The following is a 21,548-nucleotide window of genomic DNA, read 5'->3' as shown; positions in this document are numbered from 1 at the left end:
TCGGACATCAAAAACAGTTAAAGCGAATCACAGTTCTAGGCATACTCAGACCTAACTACATACTGTGTAAAAATTGCACAATTATATTAACAATCACTGCAAAACGTACTTCACCTATCATAGACAGTTGTTTTGAAAGTATATCCTACATCTATTTTTTTTATTTTGTAACTGTAATTATTGATTACTTAGGGTTTAGCTCACCAAACAGCCAGCGAGCCAAAACCACAGAGGTGTACTGGAGGGTCCTATTAGAATGTTCATTTCAGCTAACCTCCCCGGTATCGCGTCCAGCTCCGCGCTGGAAATAGTCTTGTCTATATCTCGTGTTGTGCAAAATAAGTGGGCGAGTTGAAGAGTAGACATGATACTGAAAACTCTATTGCATGCAGCAACCTGATTGAGATAAACATGCACTTAGGAGGCGAGGTCATCATACCCCCACCCCCGCCCTCCCCTAACCCTGGGCCCGAGTCAAAAGGGATTAGTTCAAGGGGGACCACATCCCACATCCCACCCCCCTCTCATGCCAGCCTCTCGTCCCTTTAAAAATAAAAAAATAAAATTATAATAATCAGGTGTCTTCACTGGGACTCTTTTCAACACTCTCGGCCTGACAAAAGTACTAATGTATCTGCCTCACATCATGGGTTTAGCAGCAGAAGCTATCGCAGCAGTACATTTACAAAACACTAAAAATGTATCTCATTAACAAAAAAAAAACAAAGACCAACAAATTCAAAACAAGGAGGGGGAAGGGAGGAGAAGTATCTGATTGCCTGTATGAGGTATTAACCTTTTCAAACATGGAGGTCAAATATAAGGTTTGTTATTCTAATTTGGGTGTTTTGAACCACACTACTGAATATTGGATAGATGTCAATTTTGCTACAGTTTTGCCACCTACTTAATTTTTTTTTTTTTTTTTTACATAATTACCTTTGGTAATTTTTTTAATAGGGGCAATCTTCTACCTTTTCTGAAAATAAGTGCATGCTCTTTTCACACAAAAATTAATTATCTCTACATGGATAGATAGACAGATATAAAAACAAAATATAGAATTTATATATTTATAGATGTGTAATTTCACTCGTGTCTTCGCCTGAAAGCGGGCTCTGGGAACCCCAGACCCACCCCGACACGAGGCAAGGAAAACAAGAACCTTGAAAGAGGATAGGCAGATATAGAACCGGGTCTGAAGGACTGTCTAACATGAGGATGGTCTGTTTGGGCTGACGTGCAAAAGTGCATTTTCTGAGCGGCTAAACGGTCACGATTCTTTTTTTTTTGTTGTCGGTTTAGTCCTTTTTTGTTTTGTTTTGAATCTATTACAAAACCAAACACTGGGCAAAACTTTAAGAGCATTGAAACTGCATTATTTCTTAAAAAAAATGAAACCAAAACAAAAAAAAAGTTAAGGAATTTTAAAAAGACCCATGTATTTGGGGTGGTTGATTTGGTGGTTATGATGGAGGAGGTCAGTAGAGGTGAATAGGGTGTGGATGACTGGGGAGCTGACTGAGTGGGTCACTGGGTTGGAAACTGGGGGGAAGGGGGAGGACGGGGGCAGGTGGGGTGATGGGGCATCTATCTGGGCTCTGGGGAATGGGGGGGGCAGGTCTGTCTCTAACGACCCCCCCCACCCATCAGCTCCAGCGGAAGGACACGTGGCGGGGCCGGTCGCCCCCCTCCTTGACCAGGGGCTTGTGGAACTCGCGGCCGGCGCGGGAGTGGATGCTGGCCCAGCAGTACTCGCAGTAGTACTGCAGGCAGGTGACATTGGCACAGAAGAAGGGCGCAAACTTGCCCCCGCAGCGTGCCCCCTGGCACTCATCACACATCTGGTCGTCCAAGACGTAGGGCTTCACCTCCACCTGTGCAGCCAAGAGGCGGAGAAAAGAGGGAAGGGTTATTCAAGCCATAGGTGCATGTCTCCTAAGACTTCTTATGGAGAGGAGTAGTTAAGACGTTAGTGGCCACTAGTTTGGGGTAGATTTGAAGGCATGAAACAGCTGAACATAAACAACTGGAGGACAGACGGAGTTGGAAAAAAGAAGACTTTGTCATCGCAACCGAAAAGTGCCGCACAATTTCAGTCCAAAGGAGCAATACCTTTGTCCGCATGAAACCTCAGCAGGTTCTCACTTCAGACATAGCAGACCTCAAAATGCCCTGCAATCAACTAAACCATAGCGTGTATCCAAAACACATGAAGATGACTCCCAGTCTTTGTCCAACGAGTCCAAAAACGACACTCCATTCAAATCTTTAAATATGTTCAAAAACGATATAATTCCAACCTGTCATGAAATGTCCCAATTATGCAGATATGTAAAAAGGTCACCGTCCCTTTCATGGGCAAATGTCATACGCAGCTGGCCAAATGTTAATTAAGTGGCGCTTGACAGACCAAATTATAGTTCACAGGGGGAAGCAGTGAGCGCAAAAGGGCCAAATGGAACCGGCGCAGACTGAAATTATTACAGGCGGAGGATGGAGAAATGTGTCAGAGGTCGGAGGTCAACGCTGGTGTCAGCTGAATCTGTGTATCCAGAACGTCGAACTGAAGCGAGTTAGCTTGCTCGGTGAAAACATGAACACGACTTAAGGAGAACAAACAGCGACAAACGCTGAGCCGAGCAAAACATACACAAAAGGGCACAGACTCCTGAGGAGGGATATCCTGTGAGGATCTCACACCTTGTCTGCTTTTCAGAGGCAGAAAAACTGGGATAAGTCCCCAAGGGTCACACACACACACACACATACACACACACACACACACACACACACACACACACACACCACTGTAAGGCAGGTTAAACTGGCCTCGAAGGGGCCAGGCTGAACAATAGCGGCTCTAGGCCCAGCGGGCTGGTTCTGATGACAGACCCCGGCAGTCTTGGATGACTGGCAGGCGTCCAGGCCCGGCTAAGTCGCCCTCACGCTACACGCGATTGGGATAACGCACACCCAAAATAGCCAGCCAACTTCAGTGGAGATCCACCGAGCAAAAGGCAGAGGCCTATAATTAGCCAGCTACCGTCCGCTAACTTCAAATGGCTGTCAGCTCTCCAGAGCGCGATGGTTTGCATGGCGACGATGGCCACGAAGTGGGGATTCCATACATATTGTTAGCTGCAGTGATTGGCCTCTGGACCGCCGCTGAGCGACGGCTGCCAAGGCCCATCATCAAAGTGCACGCATGAGGACAGACGTTCCACGTAGCATTTAACTCGGTTCTCTGTTTAGCTGCTCGCAAGCAGTCTGTGTGCACTTCAGCTAGCGAGGACACAGAGGAGCACTCAAGCTAAGAGACGCACGCGGCTAGCATGCAGCCAGGGCCCTGCTGCACCAGGAGATGTCACAGTGTACAAAACCACACTGGTGTCTGATGGGGACGGAGTCTTGGGCTGGGGGCTTGAAATGAACAGCCATGTTAGCTACAAGGACCTGATTGAATGATGGCTAGTATAGGAATGTAAACAAATGTGAGGACGTGTCCTGTGTGTGTGGTTACTGTATTGTATGCATTTGGAATAGAGAACCAAAGAACCGTTCGTTCATGTTCTACTCAACAGAGCACCGAAGAACCGTTCGTTCATGTTCTACTCAACAGAGCACCAAAGAACCGTTCGTTCATGTTCTACTCAACAGAGCACCGAAGAACCGTTCGTTCATGTTCTACTCAATAGAGCACCAAAGAACCGTTCGTTCATGTTCTACTCAATAAAGCACAAAAGAACCGTTCGTTCATGTTCTACTTCATGTTCTACTTCATGTTGCTCATGTTGCCCAGTGCATACAGACATCATTCTTCTGGAAAAGAAAATGCTTCATATGGTGCAAAGAAACGCTATTTGACACCATAGGAAGCCGTTGTTTTTTTTTTATATTGTGAATGATTCGCTTTGAGAGTGCTCACCCGCTTGTCAATATCGTTGTGCTGCAGTTGGACGAATCGGGCACTGATTGCGGCGATGTAGCTCTGCTGATTGGAGAAGGCCACACGGCCCGCCCCCTTGGGGTACTTGAGCTCCGGGTCAGTGTCAATGCCAGCGTAACACACACCTCCATACAGCCGGTCCATGATCATGGCCAATTCCACTGGGGGAACAAATAAATGTAATGACGCGTAGACATAGATCCATATCCTTTTTTATGATTTTCTGAAAACTGAAACATTTTGACACTGGTTGTCTGGTTAAAACAGTGTGAGATTAATTTAATGTTTAATTTAATTTAATAATTAATTAAAATTCCACTGAACCCTTTATCATAAGCCCCAGATTGGTGACCTGCCCCACTCCCTCCCTCCCTCCCTCTCCAAAAGGTCACCCTGTCCATTCTCCTATCCCCCACCTGCACGAAGAGGTCGTGGGACCCCGCCAACAAAAATGGTTTTCCGCGGGTCGAGCGGCTGTGATCCGTCCATCACATAGTCACTGTCGCTCAGGTTCCAGGGGCGGATCTGGACCTGGGAGATGGAAGACCTTCAGTGCGGCTGCTCACTCCACAGTTTTTTAACTCACCAATTTTACATCTTTTGGTGAGCCATCATGCATCAGACCCAAAGCGCACCAGTGCAAAACATGGGGTGTTGTTTTTCTTACCGGTTTATCTTTGATGGTGGGACTTGAGACACACAGGTAGAGCTTCTGATCCTCCTCGATGCAGGCGTCGATGAGGGCCTGGACTGAAGACTCCTCCTGGAACAGCAGGAAGGCGTAGCCTGGAAGAGAGGGGCAGGAAGAGAAGGAATTAAAACAAATAAAAAAATAGAACCTAAATAATCTAGAAAAAGGTAAAATGTTGTTCATCTTATCTTTGGGTTTGCATTTGGAATTCCTTGCACATTCGGCAGCTAATAGCGAGGGTGTGTGTGTGTGTGTGTGTGTGGCCACACAACAGTATATCAGATAGGGAGGGGGTGTCTTTCCTTATGGCAAAAAGGACCCACACCTGGCCATAGCAAATTAACTAAAAACCAGAACGAGCACTTCTACCTGACATTAATATAGTGGTGTCACAGCACACACACACACACACACACACACACACACACACACACACACCACACACACACCACACACACACCACACACACACACACACCACACACACACACACACACACACACACACACACACACGGTTGGTGTGTAAGGCCACGTGTAGGCAGGGCATATGGCACGGGCTGAGAGGAGGACTGAGTGCTGAGCGCCTGCTGAGGAGGCTGCATTTAGAATTTAGCAGCAGCAGCCTCCTCAGCCTCTCAGGCGCAGTAGTGGAAATGGAAAGCGCCGGAATGCGCAACTGTCACGCTTTACTTTCAGCATTCCTGAGTGTGTGTGTGTGTGTGTGTGTGTGTGTGTGTGTGTGTGTGTGTGTGTGTGTGGGGGGGGGAGATTGCAGTAAGGCCTGAGTCAGCAGAGGCTGGAGGAGACGCCTGCTGCGGTGAGCGAGTGACAGTGAGAACACTAGTTAAAGTGAGAGAGAGATAGAGGTAAGAGAGATGAAAGAGGAAAAGAAAAATAGGTACACATTATCCGCAGCGAGAAAAACAAAAACAACAACAAAAAAATTACTTCTGACTCTGAGCAGAGTGCTCAGTGGACCATGACTAACATACACACACACACACACACACTCGACTCAGTGGACCATGACTAAAAACACACACACACACACCACACACACACACACACACACACACACACACACACACCCTCGACTCGACGGACCATGACATGAGAGCCCACTCCAATATGTGGCTGTTTAAGGTCACAGTAATCAATCATTACCACACACACGCGCACGCGCACGCACACGCACACGCACACACACCAGTCCCTTCAAAGAGCAAGAGCCCATATACACACTTCTCGGTTGCACCTGTACAACAACATGTCAACTCTGTGGCTTAGTCAATAATCCTCTATGTCTACAACACACACACACACACACACAAAACACACACACAAATACACCCTCAACTTGCCACTCCCCAGCCATTAACAAAAAAGGGACACCATTTTAGTGCTGGCCAGTCTCTGAGCATGGAGAGGGTGAGGGTTTCCAGCAGGTCAGCTTACGCCGAGGAATGACCACGTGACTGTCACACCACACGGCCCAAGTGTCCAACACGTCACACAACACCAGGCCCAAACAGACTGAGCTTAGACTGACCATCACAGGGACTCCTTTAGATAGGAGCACAAAAAAGGCCCAAAAGACAAGTCTTACCCTCTCCCATCGCCCCTACGCCTCTCATGCCAGCACCTCTGCTTGGCCCAGGCAGCGGTGGAGATCCCTGGGGCTGTTTTAAGTTACTGTACTGGCCTCCATGTTTGGAGGGGGGGATGAGAACCCAGAACACGAGCCCTCTCAGTGACATGGGGGCAGGCCTCACCTGCTTGCAGTTTACTGCCAGCATATACATTTATTTTACAAGCATTTGTCTGTTCTAAGATCATGTGTGTATCACTTAGACACTTCGATCCCATCTATGTGTGTATGTGTGTGTGTGTGTGTGTGTGAAGAAGACACACACACACACACACACACACCACACACACACACCACACACCACACTCAGCACACACTCCAGACACACACACACACACTCAGACACACCACACACACACCAACACACAGCACACACACCACAGGTCCATGCAGCTACTCTAACATGGCTGCAGTGAGAATGAGGGGAGGCAAGCCAAGAGAGGCAAGAGACATGAAAGTTAGGTACACTAGTGGTTCTGAGAGATGCGAGCGAGCGAGCGAGCCAACGAGAGCGAGAGCGAGAGAGGAATGAGACGGTCACACCAATGAGAAAGCGTGTGGGAGAGTGCAGTGAATGAGGGACTTCATGTGACTGCAGCTAAGTGAAAAAAGGGCAGTTTGAACGTGTAAGGTCAGGACGGCACGTTCTCCACAAACACAGAGCCCATTTATCTCACCTTTACCTAAGGGAGCCGGGGCTATTAAGGAGCCGGGGCTATTAAAAGTGGATTACGTAACACAAAGGACTGGCCCTAATTCCTTCCCAAAAAATCCTTTCTGGAGGAAGCTTGGTTGCAGAAGAATACTGTAAGTGGACTTTTTTTGATAGGTTTACGCCTTATCTTATGACACTCCATCCCCATAGGCTGGGTCTCACATTGCCCAATAGCACAGCTTTTCACAGTTTGGGCTTGAGAGAGGGATAGATAGAGAGAGAGAGAGAGAGAGAGAGAGAGAGAGAGAGAGAGAGAGAGAGAGAGAGAGAGAGAGAGAGAGAGAGAGAGAGAGAGAGGGAGAGAGAGGGAGGGAGAGAGAGAGCTCACATCCGCAGTGGCTCGTGCCTAAGATTTGCAGTGCTTTACTGCTGAGTAGTACCCTGGGAAAACAAGGACATGAACAAACACATGCACTCACTCTCACACACACTCACTCTCACACACACTCACACACACCACACACACACACACACACACACACACACACACACACACACACACTCTCACTCTCACTCTCACACGCACACACTCACTCTCTCACACACACACACTCACACACACTTCTCTCTCTACTCTCTCACACACAAACATACAGCTCCACCCAGCCCAGCCCAGCCCCCCCCCCCCCCCCAGTACGCCAGAGTAACCATTAACCTCACACGCTCATAAACAGTGAGCTGCGGACGCCCAGCGCCTCAAGGCCTCCGCACATGAACTCCCTGACAAACACTCACTGCTTATCTGCCAGATAAATAGCGGCCCTCCAAAGGGCCCCCCCGAGACCCCGCTCCCCAGCGGGGCCACTGATAAGAGCCAGCCGTGAGCAGCCATGAATGATGAGGCCTCACCACGACAACCGCACTCCTCAAGTAAATGACATCATGTTGTGATCATGCTATGGGCGAAGAGGTGGAACGTGATTGTTTGTTTGTTGTGAAAGAGTTCAAGGTCACGATTGAGTTATTTAAAACAGTGTGCCAAGGGAGATTGGAGATTGTGTATAAATAGATAAGTGTGTGTATATGTGTGTGTGTATATGTGTGTGTGTGTGTATATGTGTGTGTGTATGTGTGTGTATATGTGTGTGAGTGTATATGTGTGTGTATATGTGTGTGTGGATATATGTATGTGAGTGTATATGTGTGTGAGTGTATATGTGTGTATATGTGTGTGTGTATATATGTATGTGTATGTCTGCCCTGTGTTTGAATAAACAAATAGATCCTGGTTTTCAGGAGACTGCTGCTGTGCATTGGAACGTTTCCTACGTCTTCTTTACTGACATCTGCTCATAGCAGTTTTCCCCCCGTCTCTTTCTCCACGTTCACACACACGCATACATCTACAGCTTCTGCTGCCAAAACGGAAGGCGGGGTTTCACCCGCGGACCAGCAGGTCACTGTCTGGGCTCAGAGGGAACGGAGTAAATCACAGACTCCAGACCTCCCAGGACCCGAGAGGAGAAGACAATCCGTCCGAGTCATTCCCAGAGTCATTCCCAGAGAGCTGGTGCGAGCATCCATCTTCCCTTTCCAATCCGGATCCGAGAGACACCTTCATACCAACTACTATAAATCCTGCCGGGGGAAGGAGGTAAAGGAGGGAGGGAGGGAGGCTTGGAGAAAATGACAGAGTAGGGGAGGGAGGGAGGGAGGGAGGGAGGGAGGGAAAGAAAACAGACTCGCACTGCTTCCCTCACGAGGCTGCAGTGGCACCGTTAAGCGGCGAGTTGAGTGTGGGAAGTGAAACAAACATGGGTTCCGCTAAAGCAAACAGCCAGGCCAAGTCATTAAACAGCCGGGGCCAAGTCATTAAAAGAAACGACAACACTACGCATTGCAAAAAAAGAAACAACAAAAGCTCCCGACGCTTCCTCCCCTTCTCGGCCACCCTCTTGACTTCCACAAGCACCTCCAACCAAAATAATCAGCTGGACAGTGTGCGTAAACCACGCCAATGCAGTCTGTAATTGAAAGCAGACTCGTCTTTGTGCCACTAGCAACAAAAAAAAAACAAGGAAAGCCCTGCCTGCACCGTCCTGTCCTGTCCTGTCCTGCATTGATATTGAGGGTAAAATCCAATCAGGCTGGCCACTGCACTGCACAGCGTCCTGGTTGATCCAGATGGACACTGCCATTACGGTCATCACGTCCACTCATAGCCTCAGGTCCTGTCTGCAGTTCCATCGCAGTGGGGTCTGTAATTGGGGCGTCACGCAGGGATGTTCAAACACTCTGATGCCGACCAGCTTGTTTGGTGAGCTGCCCTGAACTGTAACACTCCAGTCAGTAAAAAAAAACTGGATGACAAACTGGGCGCCATTAACGGCTGGAGGCCCTCCGGGACAGGCTACTTCCTGTGCCTAATGGTACTTAGTGAAGGGACAGGCAGCAAGATCAAGGTAGATAGAAGCACACATGACTGTTCTTCCTGCACTAGTAGCACACAACACAGATGTTTGCCCCCGGACACCGAAGAGGATTACGACCGTGATCTACGTGGCCAACACACAAGCACGCACACGTTCATGCGCGCGCACACACACACACACACACACACACACACACACACACACACACACACACACACACACACACACACACACACACACACACAACACACACACACACACACACACACACACACACACACAGGTCACTGCAGTGCTTGCCAATTCAATTATGAATCAAAATGATCCTGCTTAATGATATAACAAAACGGTAATGTTAAATCCCAATCCCATGCCATACGGGGCAGCAAACAAACCCCGCCTACACCTACAGGGCACAGCATTCACCTGCTGAAAGGCTAAACCAAAAAATAAATAATAATACAAAATAAATAAAAACAGTTATGTAAAATCCCATGCAGCCTGCAATGCCAAGTAAAGGCCACATCCGGAGAGTGTGTGTGAGAGAGGCCCGTGCCTGGAGTGGAGTGTGTGTGTGTGTGTGTGAGAGAGGCCCGTGCCTGGAGTGGAGGTGTTGTGGTGTGTGTGTGTGTGTGTGTGTGTGTGTGTGTGTGTGTGTGTGTGTGTGTGTGTGTGTGTGGTGTGTGTTGTGTGTGTGTGTGAGAGAGGCCCGTGTCTAGAGTGGAGTGTGTGTGTGTGTGTGTGTGTGTGTGTGTGTGTGTGTGTGTGTGTGTGAGAGAGAGGCCCGTGTCTAGAGTGGAGTGTGTCCTCCACGCGGCGAGGCCCAGGGACTGGACCGTGCGGAGTGGAGCGGAGCGGAGCAGAGTGGAGCACATGCAGCACTGAGGGGCTGAGAGCCACTGAGTGAGTCACACACCCCGGCGAGCGGCAGGAGTTTCATGAACGCACCGAGACGTATAACTCCCCGCTGGTGCGCCCGGGCCAGCCAGGGCCAGGATGGAAAGAGAGCATCATCTTCCATTCGCTAAGCTCCCAGAAGCCTTTGCTTTTTTTCCTTTCTTTCTTTCGTTTTACCCCCCCCCCCCCTTTTTTAAAAATAAATAAATAAATAAGGATGGAGACTGACGGCCACTTGACAGGGATCCCACATCTGCTGTGCACTGGTTACAGCATGGGGAATGAAGAAACCACATGCACAATACACACACAGACACACACACACCGAACACACACACAGACACACACACACACACACCTGACATGCTGTCCTCCATACTATGTGTGTGTCCACTCAAATGTGTATAAAATTACATCAATGTCATGCTTGATGCCCTGAAAATCCCTATTTATAGTCAAGGTTTTCAAAAACGTATATGTTGTGATCATCTTCATGTTCATATAGGCCAGTAGAGCAGTGTGGCCCCGCGGGTCCCTCCATATTAGGCTCTATAGAGCCAGTGGCTCCCAGGAGACTGGTCTTACAGATGAAGGTGTGCATCCCGCTTCAGATCGACCCTTGGTCCAGATACTTTCCTTAAAAGGAGACCTGGGCTTTCTCTCCCAAACACAAAATCTATTTTAACATCCCGTTTTTTTTTTTTTTTTTATCCAAAAGTATAACAGAGAGAGAACGCGAGACAAAGAGAGAGAGAGAGAGAGAGAGAGAGAGAGAGAGAGAGAGAGAGAGAGAGAGAGAAATAAATTGAGGGGGCGGGGGGCAAAGATGGGAGTAACAAGATGCTCAGACAAACAGAGAGAGAAAGAGGGAACAGCATAACTAGCAAGATTTTTTTTTTCATTCCTCAACCAGATGCAATGTATTACCATCTGCCTGAAGAATGTCAGCTATTTCCAGGCAGACCTTAATAGCTTCCCTACTCTGACGCATGGATGGCCGCCGCCGAGCCTTCTGGGAATGACGCAGAGCTTGGCCCTGCCTCGGAGCTCTGAGCTCACATCACCTGCACACACACACACACACACACACACACACATCACCTGCCCATAGGAGCCTGTGGCATCACCTGCCCATTGGAGCCTGTGGCGCGCACACACACCACACACACACACACACACACACACACACACACACACACACACACACACACACACACACACACACACACACACAACACACACACTTGACTTTACTTCTTTCCAGGCCAGGCAACATTATTTCAACAAACACATTATTTCAAATTTTAAACGTGGTGACACACACACACACACACACACACACACACACACACACATCACCTGCCCACTTGACTTACTCTTTCCAGGCCAGGCAAACATTATTTTTCAACAAACACCAATTTCAATTTAAACTGTTTGACAACAACCACACACACACACACACACAACACAACACACAACACACACACACACACCATCCACACACACAACACACACAGACAAACAGAACAAAACATACAAACACCTCAACATAGGACACGCACGCATGCACACACACACACACAGTCTTCAAGGGCACCCTGGTCTCCATCCGTTTTGCAACACACCCTGGGCACAGTATCTGAGGAGGAGGCCAACAAAGTTCTCCTCAGGGGCCCATTCACTTTCAGCACCAGTTTAATATCCCCAGCGCTGCCCACACAGCACCAGTTAATATCCCCAGCGCTGCCCACACAAAGCGCTCCAGCCGGCGCTGGCGCTGGGGCAATAACCTCCAACAGTAGGAGAAATGAGTCCAGCCAGGCTCTGGGTCTCTGTGGGTTAGGGATGGGGAAAGTCAAACACGTGTGTGTTTGAGTGTGGGAGAGAGGGTGTGTGTGTGTGAATGAGTAAAAGGGAAGAGGAGAGGAGTGTGGGAGAGAGAAAGACCGAGAGAAAGGATTGGAGGAAAGGGGGGGGGGGGGGGGGGGGGATTGGGAGCAGGAATGGATGGAGAAAGTAATTTTTTGGGGGCGGGGTGGGTGGGCTGGTGGAGGGGTCTTCTCTAAATCTGCCTCCAAATCCTCATCTCATTAAAGTGAAGTGGAGGGCTTGGCTCCAGAATTCACAGTGTGTGTGTGCGTATGTGTGTGCGTCTGTGTGTGCGTCTGTGTGTGCGTCTGTGTGTGCGCTTGTGAGTCTGTGCGTGCGAGTGTGTGTGTGAGTGTGTGTGTGAGTGTGTGTGTGAGTGGTGTGTGAGTGTGAGTGAGTGAGTGTGTGTCTTGAACAATCTCCGTGGTCGTGCACAGGGCTTGGGCAGCAGACTGGTGTTATCTTGTAAGGGTCAGGCAGGAGACAGCTGCAAACCCTATTAGCGTCGTGTTGTAGCGTTAGCGTTCCTGGGGCGTTTACCTGTTACCTTTGGTGGAAAGTAGGACTTGCTCTCGGCTTTGTGGGGCCAGTCCACCACTAGGTGTCCGTAGCGACGGAAACTGTTGTAATCTCATCTGAGGGAGAGAGAGAAAAACAAAAAGAGAAAGAAAGAGATATGAAATTAGATCAGACAGGCGTGAGAAGGAGTTTTGTGTTTAAAAGCTGACATCATTGACTGGTCATAGCTGTAGCTGCGCTGTCATGGTTCTGGTATGTGCTCTGGCGGGGTGGGGGGGGGCAGGGTTGGCTGTCACTGGTTGGTGGTCGTTAAACACTCGGTGTTATTACTGTGGTCATTGTGCTTGTGGCCTCATCACGCTGCCATCCGGCCAGTGGGCATTATGAAACCAGCCTTTTGTGTGTGGGTGGGTGTGTGTGTGTGTGTCCGTCCGAGAAGAGTGTGGAAGATGTAAAGTGCATTGCTGTGTGTGTGTGTCTGTGTGTGTGTGTGCTGTGTATACATTTCCACGAGTATATACAGCATGAGTGACAGAGCACTGGTGAGCATATGTGAAGGTATGTGAATGTGTGACAGAGAGAGAGGTTAGGTGTGTGTCTCTGTGCACACGCGAGATTAACGCGATTTATTTTTTTTATTCATTTTTTATTTATTTTTTTTTAATTTTTTTTGATTAACGTTCTTTTTGGCCTCGCAAACTGTGTAGTAGGCTAACGTTACGGTTTGAGTGAATGGTGAGCGCGATACGGCGAAATGGATGATAAAAAGCTTCTGAATGGAAAGTTTACTTTTAAAAGTTGTGTTGTGCAAAAGAAGCGAGCTTCACTGTTGTCTGAAAATGTCAACAGGCAGCTGGCTGAAATCAAAGAAGTAGTAGGCTTACCTTTTATTGGTAACCTAACTGTTACGGTTCATTGTTTCTGAAATAAGAGGCCTGACTGCTATGTTCCCAGCAAACTTGAAAAAAAGAAAATATTAAGCCATGGTTTAACTGCACTATAGGCTGAGTCCTTGTTTACCTGAAATGTGCACTTTATAATTTTATTTTGTACCGCCCTGTTTGGCAATGTTGGTTTTCAATAAAATAAAACATTTGCTTAAAGCAGCCAATCCACTTTTCCATGTTGATAAGGGCATTAAAATAAAAATAAAATGATGGAAAAAATGAATAAACGAAGGGACATTTAGAATAGATACAAATTTGCGATTAATCGCGATTAATTTTGAGTTAACTATGACAAAAATGCGATTAATCGCGATTAAATATTTTAATCGTTTGACAGCACTACTATATATATATATATATATATATATATATATAGATATATATGTATGTGTGTGTGTGTGTGTGTGTGTGTGTGTGGATCCCCAGAGCAGCCTGGTCTCTCCCTGTGGCAGTGTTCACACCAAGGGGAGGTGCTGTCACATCTGCCTAGAAACAAACACTCTCCTTCTGCTCCCCGCCACCACAGCTGCAGCCCTGCTGCCACTCACAACAACCCCCCTCCTGCCTGATCACTGTCAACAGCACACATCCAGTAAGAAAAGCTCTCTCTCTCTCTCTTACACACACACAGACACACAGACACACACAGACACACACAGACACACACAGACACATTACCGATTATCAGACCCATGAGGGAAGCCAACAGGCTCCCACCCAGTCAGCCAATGGGCTCGCAAGGCCGCCCGATGGACCCACCCAGGCAGCCAATGGGCTCGCACTTTCCACCCACGCTGTGAGCCAATCAGCCTCGTGAGGCCAAAGGGCCAGGGGAGAGGGGAGATGGGCCTTGCGGGATCATGAGATGGGCCCAGCTGGAGGCTGCCTCTCCTTTCAGGCTCCAGGGCCAACCACAGTCTCAGGCCTGGCTGGCCAAACAGCCCATGTAACGCAACCCCTCGGCCACCCTACAGGGGGCACTGTGAGGGGTCACGCACGGACAGAGAGGGGAGTGAAATGATCTGAGCGATAGGTGTGTGTTTGTTCCCTTTGGTCTCCCTCTGTGTGTGTGTGTGTGTGTGTGTGTGTGTGTGTGTGTGTGTGTGTGTGTGTGTGTGTGTGTGTGTGTGTGTGTGTGTGTGTGAAGACCTGAGATTGTTAGGTGGTATTGGTGTTGGTGGTATTTTCCCAGATGTGCTGCGTGTGAATTATCATTTAGTGGCAAACAGCTGTACACAGAAAATAAACCGTGCCATCTGTGAAAATTCTTACTCCTTTCCAAATTTAGCTTAGAAAAAACAAACAGGCATAGAAGCTGTGAAAACAACTAAGACCACAGTCGGCTGCACGGACAGAATGCCTGTGAGGACAGAGGAGATAAAATGGGGGCCGTTGTGTGTGTGTGTGTGTGTGTGTGTGTGTGTGTGAATAATGCCTTTTCCACACGTGAAATGAGACATACCTTCATCGATGTCGGGGGGCAACCCTCCGACAAACACCTTCCTGGAGTATCGCTCCATCCTCTCTCCGTTCTGGCAACGCGTCGGAGAGCTCATCCCTGGCGTCAGGGAAGGGTCGCCGTGGCCGTCGTCAAGGAAGCCATCTTCAAAAGGAAACAGTGAGGAACGACCTGCATCGTGGGAAGACGGTGGGAGGTGAAGAGGTACAGGGATAGACAGAGACAAAAATAGAAAGGGAGGGAGAAAAAGAGAGATTGAGTGAAGGGGGGGGACAGAGTGAAGAGGTATGAATTATTAATGCATATCCTGACATACAACAGTTTTTGCCTTAAGCAAGTTTGGCGGTGAGCGTGACAACAATGGGTTGAGCAACATGTGGCATTGGTTCAGCGTGAGAGTGACAGTTCAACAAGACCTGGGAATCTGATACTGAGTATACTGACTGTTTTTCTAAGACATGCAAATCAAAACAAATGCATCCACCGATAGATTTCAACTTCAGATCGCGGTTCCATTTGATTGATATGGTTTTTAATTTGTATAGTTATAGTTTGTTTATTTCGATCAATGTGTGTAAGTTCAATAAATGTATGATATGAGCGAATAGCATGCTCCAATCATCCATATCTGTATGCATCTTCCAAGAGGTCAGATTTGAAGTTGTCTCGGGCGTGCGGCGGAAATGAGATTACTGCTTGTTTAGGTGCGAGGAGCGCTCATTTTCACCATTTTTGGCCGGGGCATTTCTGCCTTTCTTATACGTCCACATATTTAACACTGGTCAAAGTTCACCAGATGAAAATAACTCCAGGGCCTTTAGCCTGCTGCCTCTAATGAAAAAATGCCTACAAAAATGGCCAGGGAATGAGACCTTAATGAAAACCACCATTACAATAAAGCCAGAGGAAGCCTAGCCTATTATTATTGTACTGTAACCAAATCCCACTCCAAGGCCACATGCGTCTCCAAATGCATGCTGAAATATGATTAGCCTTGAATGGTGAAAACCTCAATTGATGTTCTGCTAAATTACTGACTGCCGTTATGTTTGCTACGACCTTTTTTGGTCTGAGGACTGGTCTGCGTCCGTGTGCCTTAGAGAGGTTACGTGAACACGGCACAGCTCAACAGCGGCCCGCCTGACCCGTCGACATTCTCAGTTCTCTGGCCGTCTCAGAAGAAGGGAGAATGTTCCGGCTGCACGGGCCTTTCTATTTAAAACATCCGCAGCATTAGTTAAAAATTCAGTGCAAAAAAAAACCGTTTTAAAACAAAGTCGACAATACCTGTTAAGAAATTAAATGTTAAATAATAAAGTCACATCTGATGGGCCTCATGCTCACACAACACTGCTTCAGTGGCCTAGCAAGGGTGAGGACATTTGCTAGTAAAAGAAGATATGGCTAGGAATGTCATTTAAGGTGTTTTAGTTGTTGTCATTGTTGGCCTTAACAACACAAGACCCAACATGAAGACGGAAATATAAGTGAAATTGAAACACAGCAAATCCCAATGAGATGCAAGAGGAACTAAAGCTAATATTAAGTCGTGCTAAGTGTTTAGCAGTGTTTTAAGAGCATACAGTTACTCAGATAACGGAGACTTAAAATCATCCACCTCATCAAATGATCTTAAAAAAAATAAAAGGAGCATGAAATTATTCAATTTCATCCAATCGTGAAGTAGAAGAAGCAGACTAGGTGCTGATCACAGGCTCTGGCGACACACCCACAAGCCACAAGCCCCGCCCATCCCACTCAGCAAGCACAACAACACGGAGGAAAGGCGACAAGGTTACCTCTTCTGCGGCCATAGCTCCTGGCTGCTTGTGAACATGGTGGAGGAAAGGGGTGGGAGAGAGAGAGAGAGAGAGAGAGAGAGAGATGAAGAGAGGTTTAGAGAGTGGAAGAGGGAGAGGAATTTGGAATGGGGGTATTGGGAGAGAGAAAGAGAGAGATAGAGATATGGGTTTTGTGGGCAGACAACCAGAATAAAAAAGATCACCAAGGCAACAGTGAAACCACAGACAGGCAAACTTCGTCATGGGTAACAGGGCTAGTGTTAGTGGCTATCCACACACACACACACACACTCATGGGTAACAGGGCCAGTGTTAGTGGCTATCCTTCTTCTGACTGAAACAGGCCTGAGGTCAGCAATTTGGGTCACACACACACACACACACACACACACACACACACACACACACACACACACACACACACACACACACACACACACACACACACACACACACACACACACACACACACACACACACACACACACACACACACGCGCGCGCGCACGCACGCCTCCTCACAGAAAGCCAAGTGCAATCAGGCAATAATCTTTCTTCACATGGGCAGGGCACTTCCAAGGAGGAGGACTGGCTTCGTCATCGTGTGATCGGGTGGATACAGGTGGGCAGAAACAGACAAGTGGCAGTGAGGCATGCCGTCAGGCTGGCTTCAGCCCCCGAGTTCTAGCACGTCTAGAACCGTGACTGCGGATCCCTGCGCATTGCGCTTGCTTCGGCGCATTCCGCTCCGTGTGCATGTGGCAATTGGGCCAAAGGTAAGGTGGTGCCAGATAAGCCGGCAGTCACACTCACCACACACACACACACACTGATCTGAGCTCAGCCATTTCTGTTGTGCCCCTTCTTACACTTTGAGACACCACTTCACAGGACTGTCTTCCCTGACGAAAGACTGACGGGGCGAGTCAACAGAGAGACAGATCTGCCTGTGGTGCAGAGCAAACCAGACACACACAGATCTGCCTGTGGCTGGCGCGCGCACACACACACACACACACACACACACACACACACACACACACACACACACACACACACACACACACACACACACACACACACAGATCTGCCTGTGGTACGCGCGCGCACACACACACACACACACACACACACACACACACACACACACAGATCTGCCTGTGGTGCGCGCACACACACACACACACACACACACACACACACACACACAGATCTGCCTGTGGTGCGCACACGCACACACACACACACACACACACACACACACACACACACACACACACACACACACACCTGTGGTACGCGCGCACACACACACACACACACACACACACACACACACACACACACACACACACACACACACACACACACACACACACACACACACACACACCTGCCTGTGGTGCGCACACACACACACACACACACACACACACACACACACACACACACACAGATCTGCCTGTGGTGCGCACACACACACACACACACACACACACACACACACACACACAGATCTGCCTGTGGTGCAGAGCAAACCAGACGCAGACGCTCCAGAGGCCCTGGGGGCCACACGTGCTGCTCCCACAGTCTGAAGGGCCCTTCACCCACATTCCCCTCCGCCCTGCGTGGCCCAGCAACCAGCCACTGCTGCTCGGGGTCACAAGGCATGCCACACTAGCTGCTGTTTCTTCAGCTGAGTGTGTGTGTGTGTGTGTGTGTGTGTGTGTGTGTGTGTGTGTCCTCTAACAGGGATAAGTGGAATACTTTTAGAAAACAACCAGCTACTGCTGCTCTGGGTCACAAGTCATGCCGCACTAGCTGTTGTTTCTTCAGCTGAGTGTGTGTGTGTGTGTGTGTGTGTGTGTGTGTGTGTGTGTGTGTGAGTGTGTAAATGTGTGTGTCTCCTCTACCAGGGAAAGGAGGAATACGTCTAGAAAAACTGGTCTCGGAATGAAAGAGATAGAGAGAGAAAGGGGGAGTGAGTGAGTGAGTGAGTGAATGAGTGAGTGAGAGAGAAACAGTTGGATAGGGGGGAACAAATGGACTCACTGGTGCTCCAAACGCCCTCTAACAAAGAAGCGTCATCAACACAGAACGAAAACCAATGAAGTAAACCAACAGGGGTGACATTGAGTGTCAGAGGGGAAATATTGTCTTTGTGGGGGGCCTAATGATCTCAGTTCCTCAGTTTTCATTAAAGTCTGCGGCGGCTGCTGCTGCTGCTGCCGTGACGGCCTTCAGCCCCTCAGCAGTTCTTACAGAGAGAGCAGTCTAGGAAGGGAAGAGGAAGAGGGACAGGAGAGAGAGAGAGAGAGAGAGAAAAGAAAGAAAAAGAAAGAAAGAAACTTCTTTCAAAGTTGACGAGAGCCTAAAGGGAAACCAGAGGGAGATGCTGCTGAGGGGAGTTTGGTAGGGTGGGTCTCTCTCTCTCTCTCCCTCCCTCTCTCTCTCTCTCCATTTTGCCCCCGGGCCTGACCGGGTGTTAGATTGTAATCTGCGCTATTGGGGACTCAACAAGCCACAGCACATTTCAGTCTGTTACAGCAACAGCTTCTTCTCCGCACCACGGGGAAATTAAACCCTGGTAGGGAATCTTTTCAAGTCACTAACTTCTAACTCCCAGACAAAAAGCAAAAAATAAAACACAAAAATAAAAGGGGAGAGAAGGGAGAGGAAAAGTGAGAGGCCTGCCCTGTTGTGGATTTGTTAATGTTTGAGAAAAAAATAAATAAAAAGAACAGCGACCACAGGGGCCCTCCTTTTTTCGTCAGGAGATTTAACGAGGCACAGAGACCGGGGCCAAACCGCAGCCGCGGTCGAGAGGAGAGGAGGTGGGGGGGGGGGGGAGGATCTCCAGCTCGCCTCCATTCATTACATACCAGACAGAGCATCCTGTCGGAGGCTCGGAAGAAGGCGGAGTGCAGGAGAGAGAGAGAGCGAGAGAGAGAGAGCGAGAGAGAGAGAGGGAGAGAGATTGTGCTCGTTAAGTGGCCCTGCTGTTTATTTGCTCCCTAACTGCGCTCCTCCGGCCTGGATCCTCACACCGCTTCCTCCCGGTGATGTCACCAGCCCCTGGCCAACAGGCCTGCCTCCTCCCCCTCCAACCCCCACTCAACACGTCCCGGAGCTCGGCGCCGCCTGCGTTAGGCAAGCAGACCGCCGCTGCTGCGCGGGGCTCAAACCTGTGATCTTGGGGAGACAGACGCTCCACCAAGGAACCTAACACAGCCACTCGCTCCCTACCTGGTGCCTGGCATAGAGGACTTTAGGAGGGAGGTTCAAGAGCCCACAGCTCCCTCCCTGGTCCCTGGCATAGAGGACTTTAGGAAGGAGGTTCACGAGCCCACAGCTCCAGCCAGCATGGGGTTTTTCTGGCACAGGCCCTTTCTACAGCCTGCTCATGGGTGTCCCTTGTATGACAAGTTGACTACCTCATCCCCTCCTCCTCCTCCTCCCCTTCTAGAACCTGCTCCATTTGCCACCTGCCCGTGAGGACAGCATGTGTGTATAGTTTTACAGGTCTGCTATTTATACCTCTGGCCTTCTCACCCTCAGGCATGAGGGGCAACTGTCCTGGAGTCCCTGATCTGAAGTGTGTGTGTGTGTGTGTGTGTGTGTGCACGCCTTTTGGTGTGTAGGGGCCGTCATAAGAGTAGGGGGGGGCAGGGGCAGGGGCTAGGGATGGGCACAGCGTATAGGGTGGCCAGTATAGGGTGACCCATGCGTGTCGGTGAGGGCAGCCCTATAAACATGATACAAATAGCTCTCAAGGAGCTCAACACACACATCACTACCGGGCCAACATGACACGGAGCGCCTGCCGTCACTGAAGACCAACTTCACGTATCACGTATCTGTTCAAACACGCTACCCAGAGTGTGGGATGAATCAAATAAGACAGCAAGGACAGAGAGGATGGCCTACTCCCCCCCCCCCCCCCCCCCACATCCTGCACTCTACTGTGATAAGTTAAAGACACAAAGGCAGAGGAATCAATACATTGAGAGTGGGGGAAAACATGATTAGAATGAAAAGCTGCACTCACTGTTCAGAGGCATGATGTGGTCAGCTGCTGGGTGCGGAAAATTCAAACCCATGCGTCCTGTTAGAGAAAGCACAAACAAAAAAAACAAACAAACAAACATGTTAAACGCAAAGTCCTCGGAGGAAACGGCATTAAAACATGCACCACACATTACCTCACCTATTTTTTTTCCTCCGGCTCTCCCTTTAACTGCAACCAGTGTTTCCTTATTGTTTTTAGTGGTCTGTTGTACATTACACCTACACTGGTTTAGACTGACAGCTAAATTGCTTCGGATGCAGACAAACAGAGAGGAGTGTGGGTTTTTGTTTGTGTGTCGAGTGTGCGCGCGTTTCTATTTGGCTTGCGCTGTGGTAATAAGCACAATTCACATTCATCCGCCCTCTCATCCATCTATTTGTTTCACCAACACGCCCGTGTTGAGCGCAGCCCAGCCCCCTGCCCTGGCGGAGCGCGGCTCAGCTCGTCGGCTCGTACAATGGACAGAAAAATGTGGAGAACTCGGCAGTGTGGGAGCGCTCGGCTGGCCTCGGCCCGCGGAGAGTGTGCCGCTCGAGACACACTGATCACCCCCACACCGGGCCCTGCGAATGGGCCTCTTTAACATGCTGATGAGCAGCTCTTGCTCACA

General features: G+C 49.0%; 1 protein-coding gene across 1 annotated transcript in view; it reads right to left on the bottom strand.

The window, feature by feature from the left end:
* Positions 1-1,181: 1,181 nt before the first annotated feature.
* The window catches only part of cpeb3 (cytoplasmic polyadenylation element binding protein 3), a 33,463-nt gene continuing 13,096 nt past the window's right edge, over positions 1,182-21,548 (bottom strand). The window contains exons 3-10 of the mRNA XM_031579444.2: positions 20,918-20,974; positions 16,867-16,890; positions 15,071-15,238; positions 12,683-12,772; positions 4,617-4,735; positions 4,366-4,480; positions 3,929-4,110; positions 1,182-1,877 (exon numbers count right to left, since the gene is read on the bottom strand). Coding sequence (XP_031435304.1) covers positions 1,650-1,877; positions 3,929-4,110; positions 4,366-4,480; positions 4,617-4,735; positions 12,683-12,772; positions 15,071-15,238; positions 16,867-16,890; positions 20,918-20,974 — 983 coding nt within the window. The 3' untranslated portion in view covers positions 1,182-1,649. The remainder of the gene's footprint in view (positions 1,878-3,928; positions 4,111-4,365; positions 4,481-4,616; positions 4,736-12,682; positions 12,773-15,070; positions 15,239-16,866; positions 16,891-20,917; positions 20,975-21,548) is intronic.

This window comes from Clupea harengus, chromosome 13 (assembly GCF_900700415.2).
Source record: "Clupea harengus chromosome 13, Ch_v2.0.2, whole genome shotgun sequence".
In the NCBI taxonomy this organism is placed as follows: domain Eukaryota; kingdom Metazoa; phylum Chordata; class Actinopteri; order Clupeiformes; family Clupeidae; genus Clupea; species Clupea harengus.
This window is presented reverse-complemented; position numbering and strand designations above follow the sequence as displayed.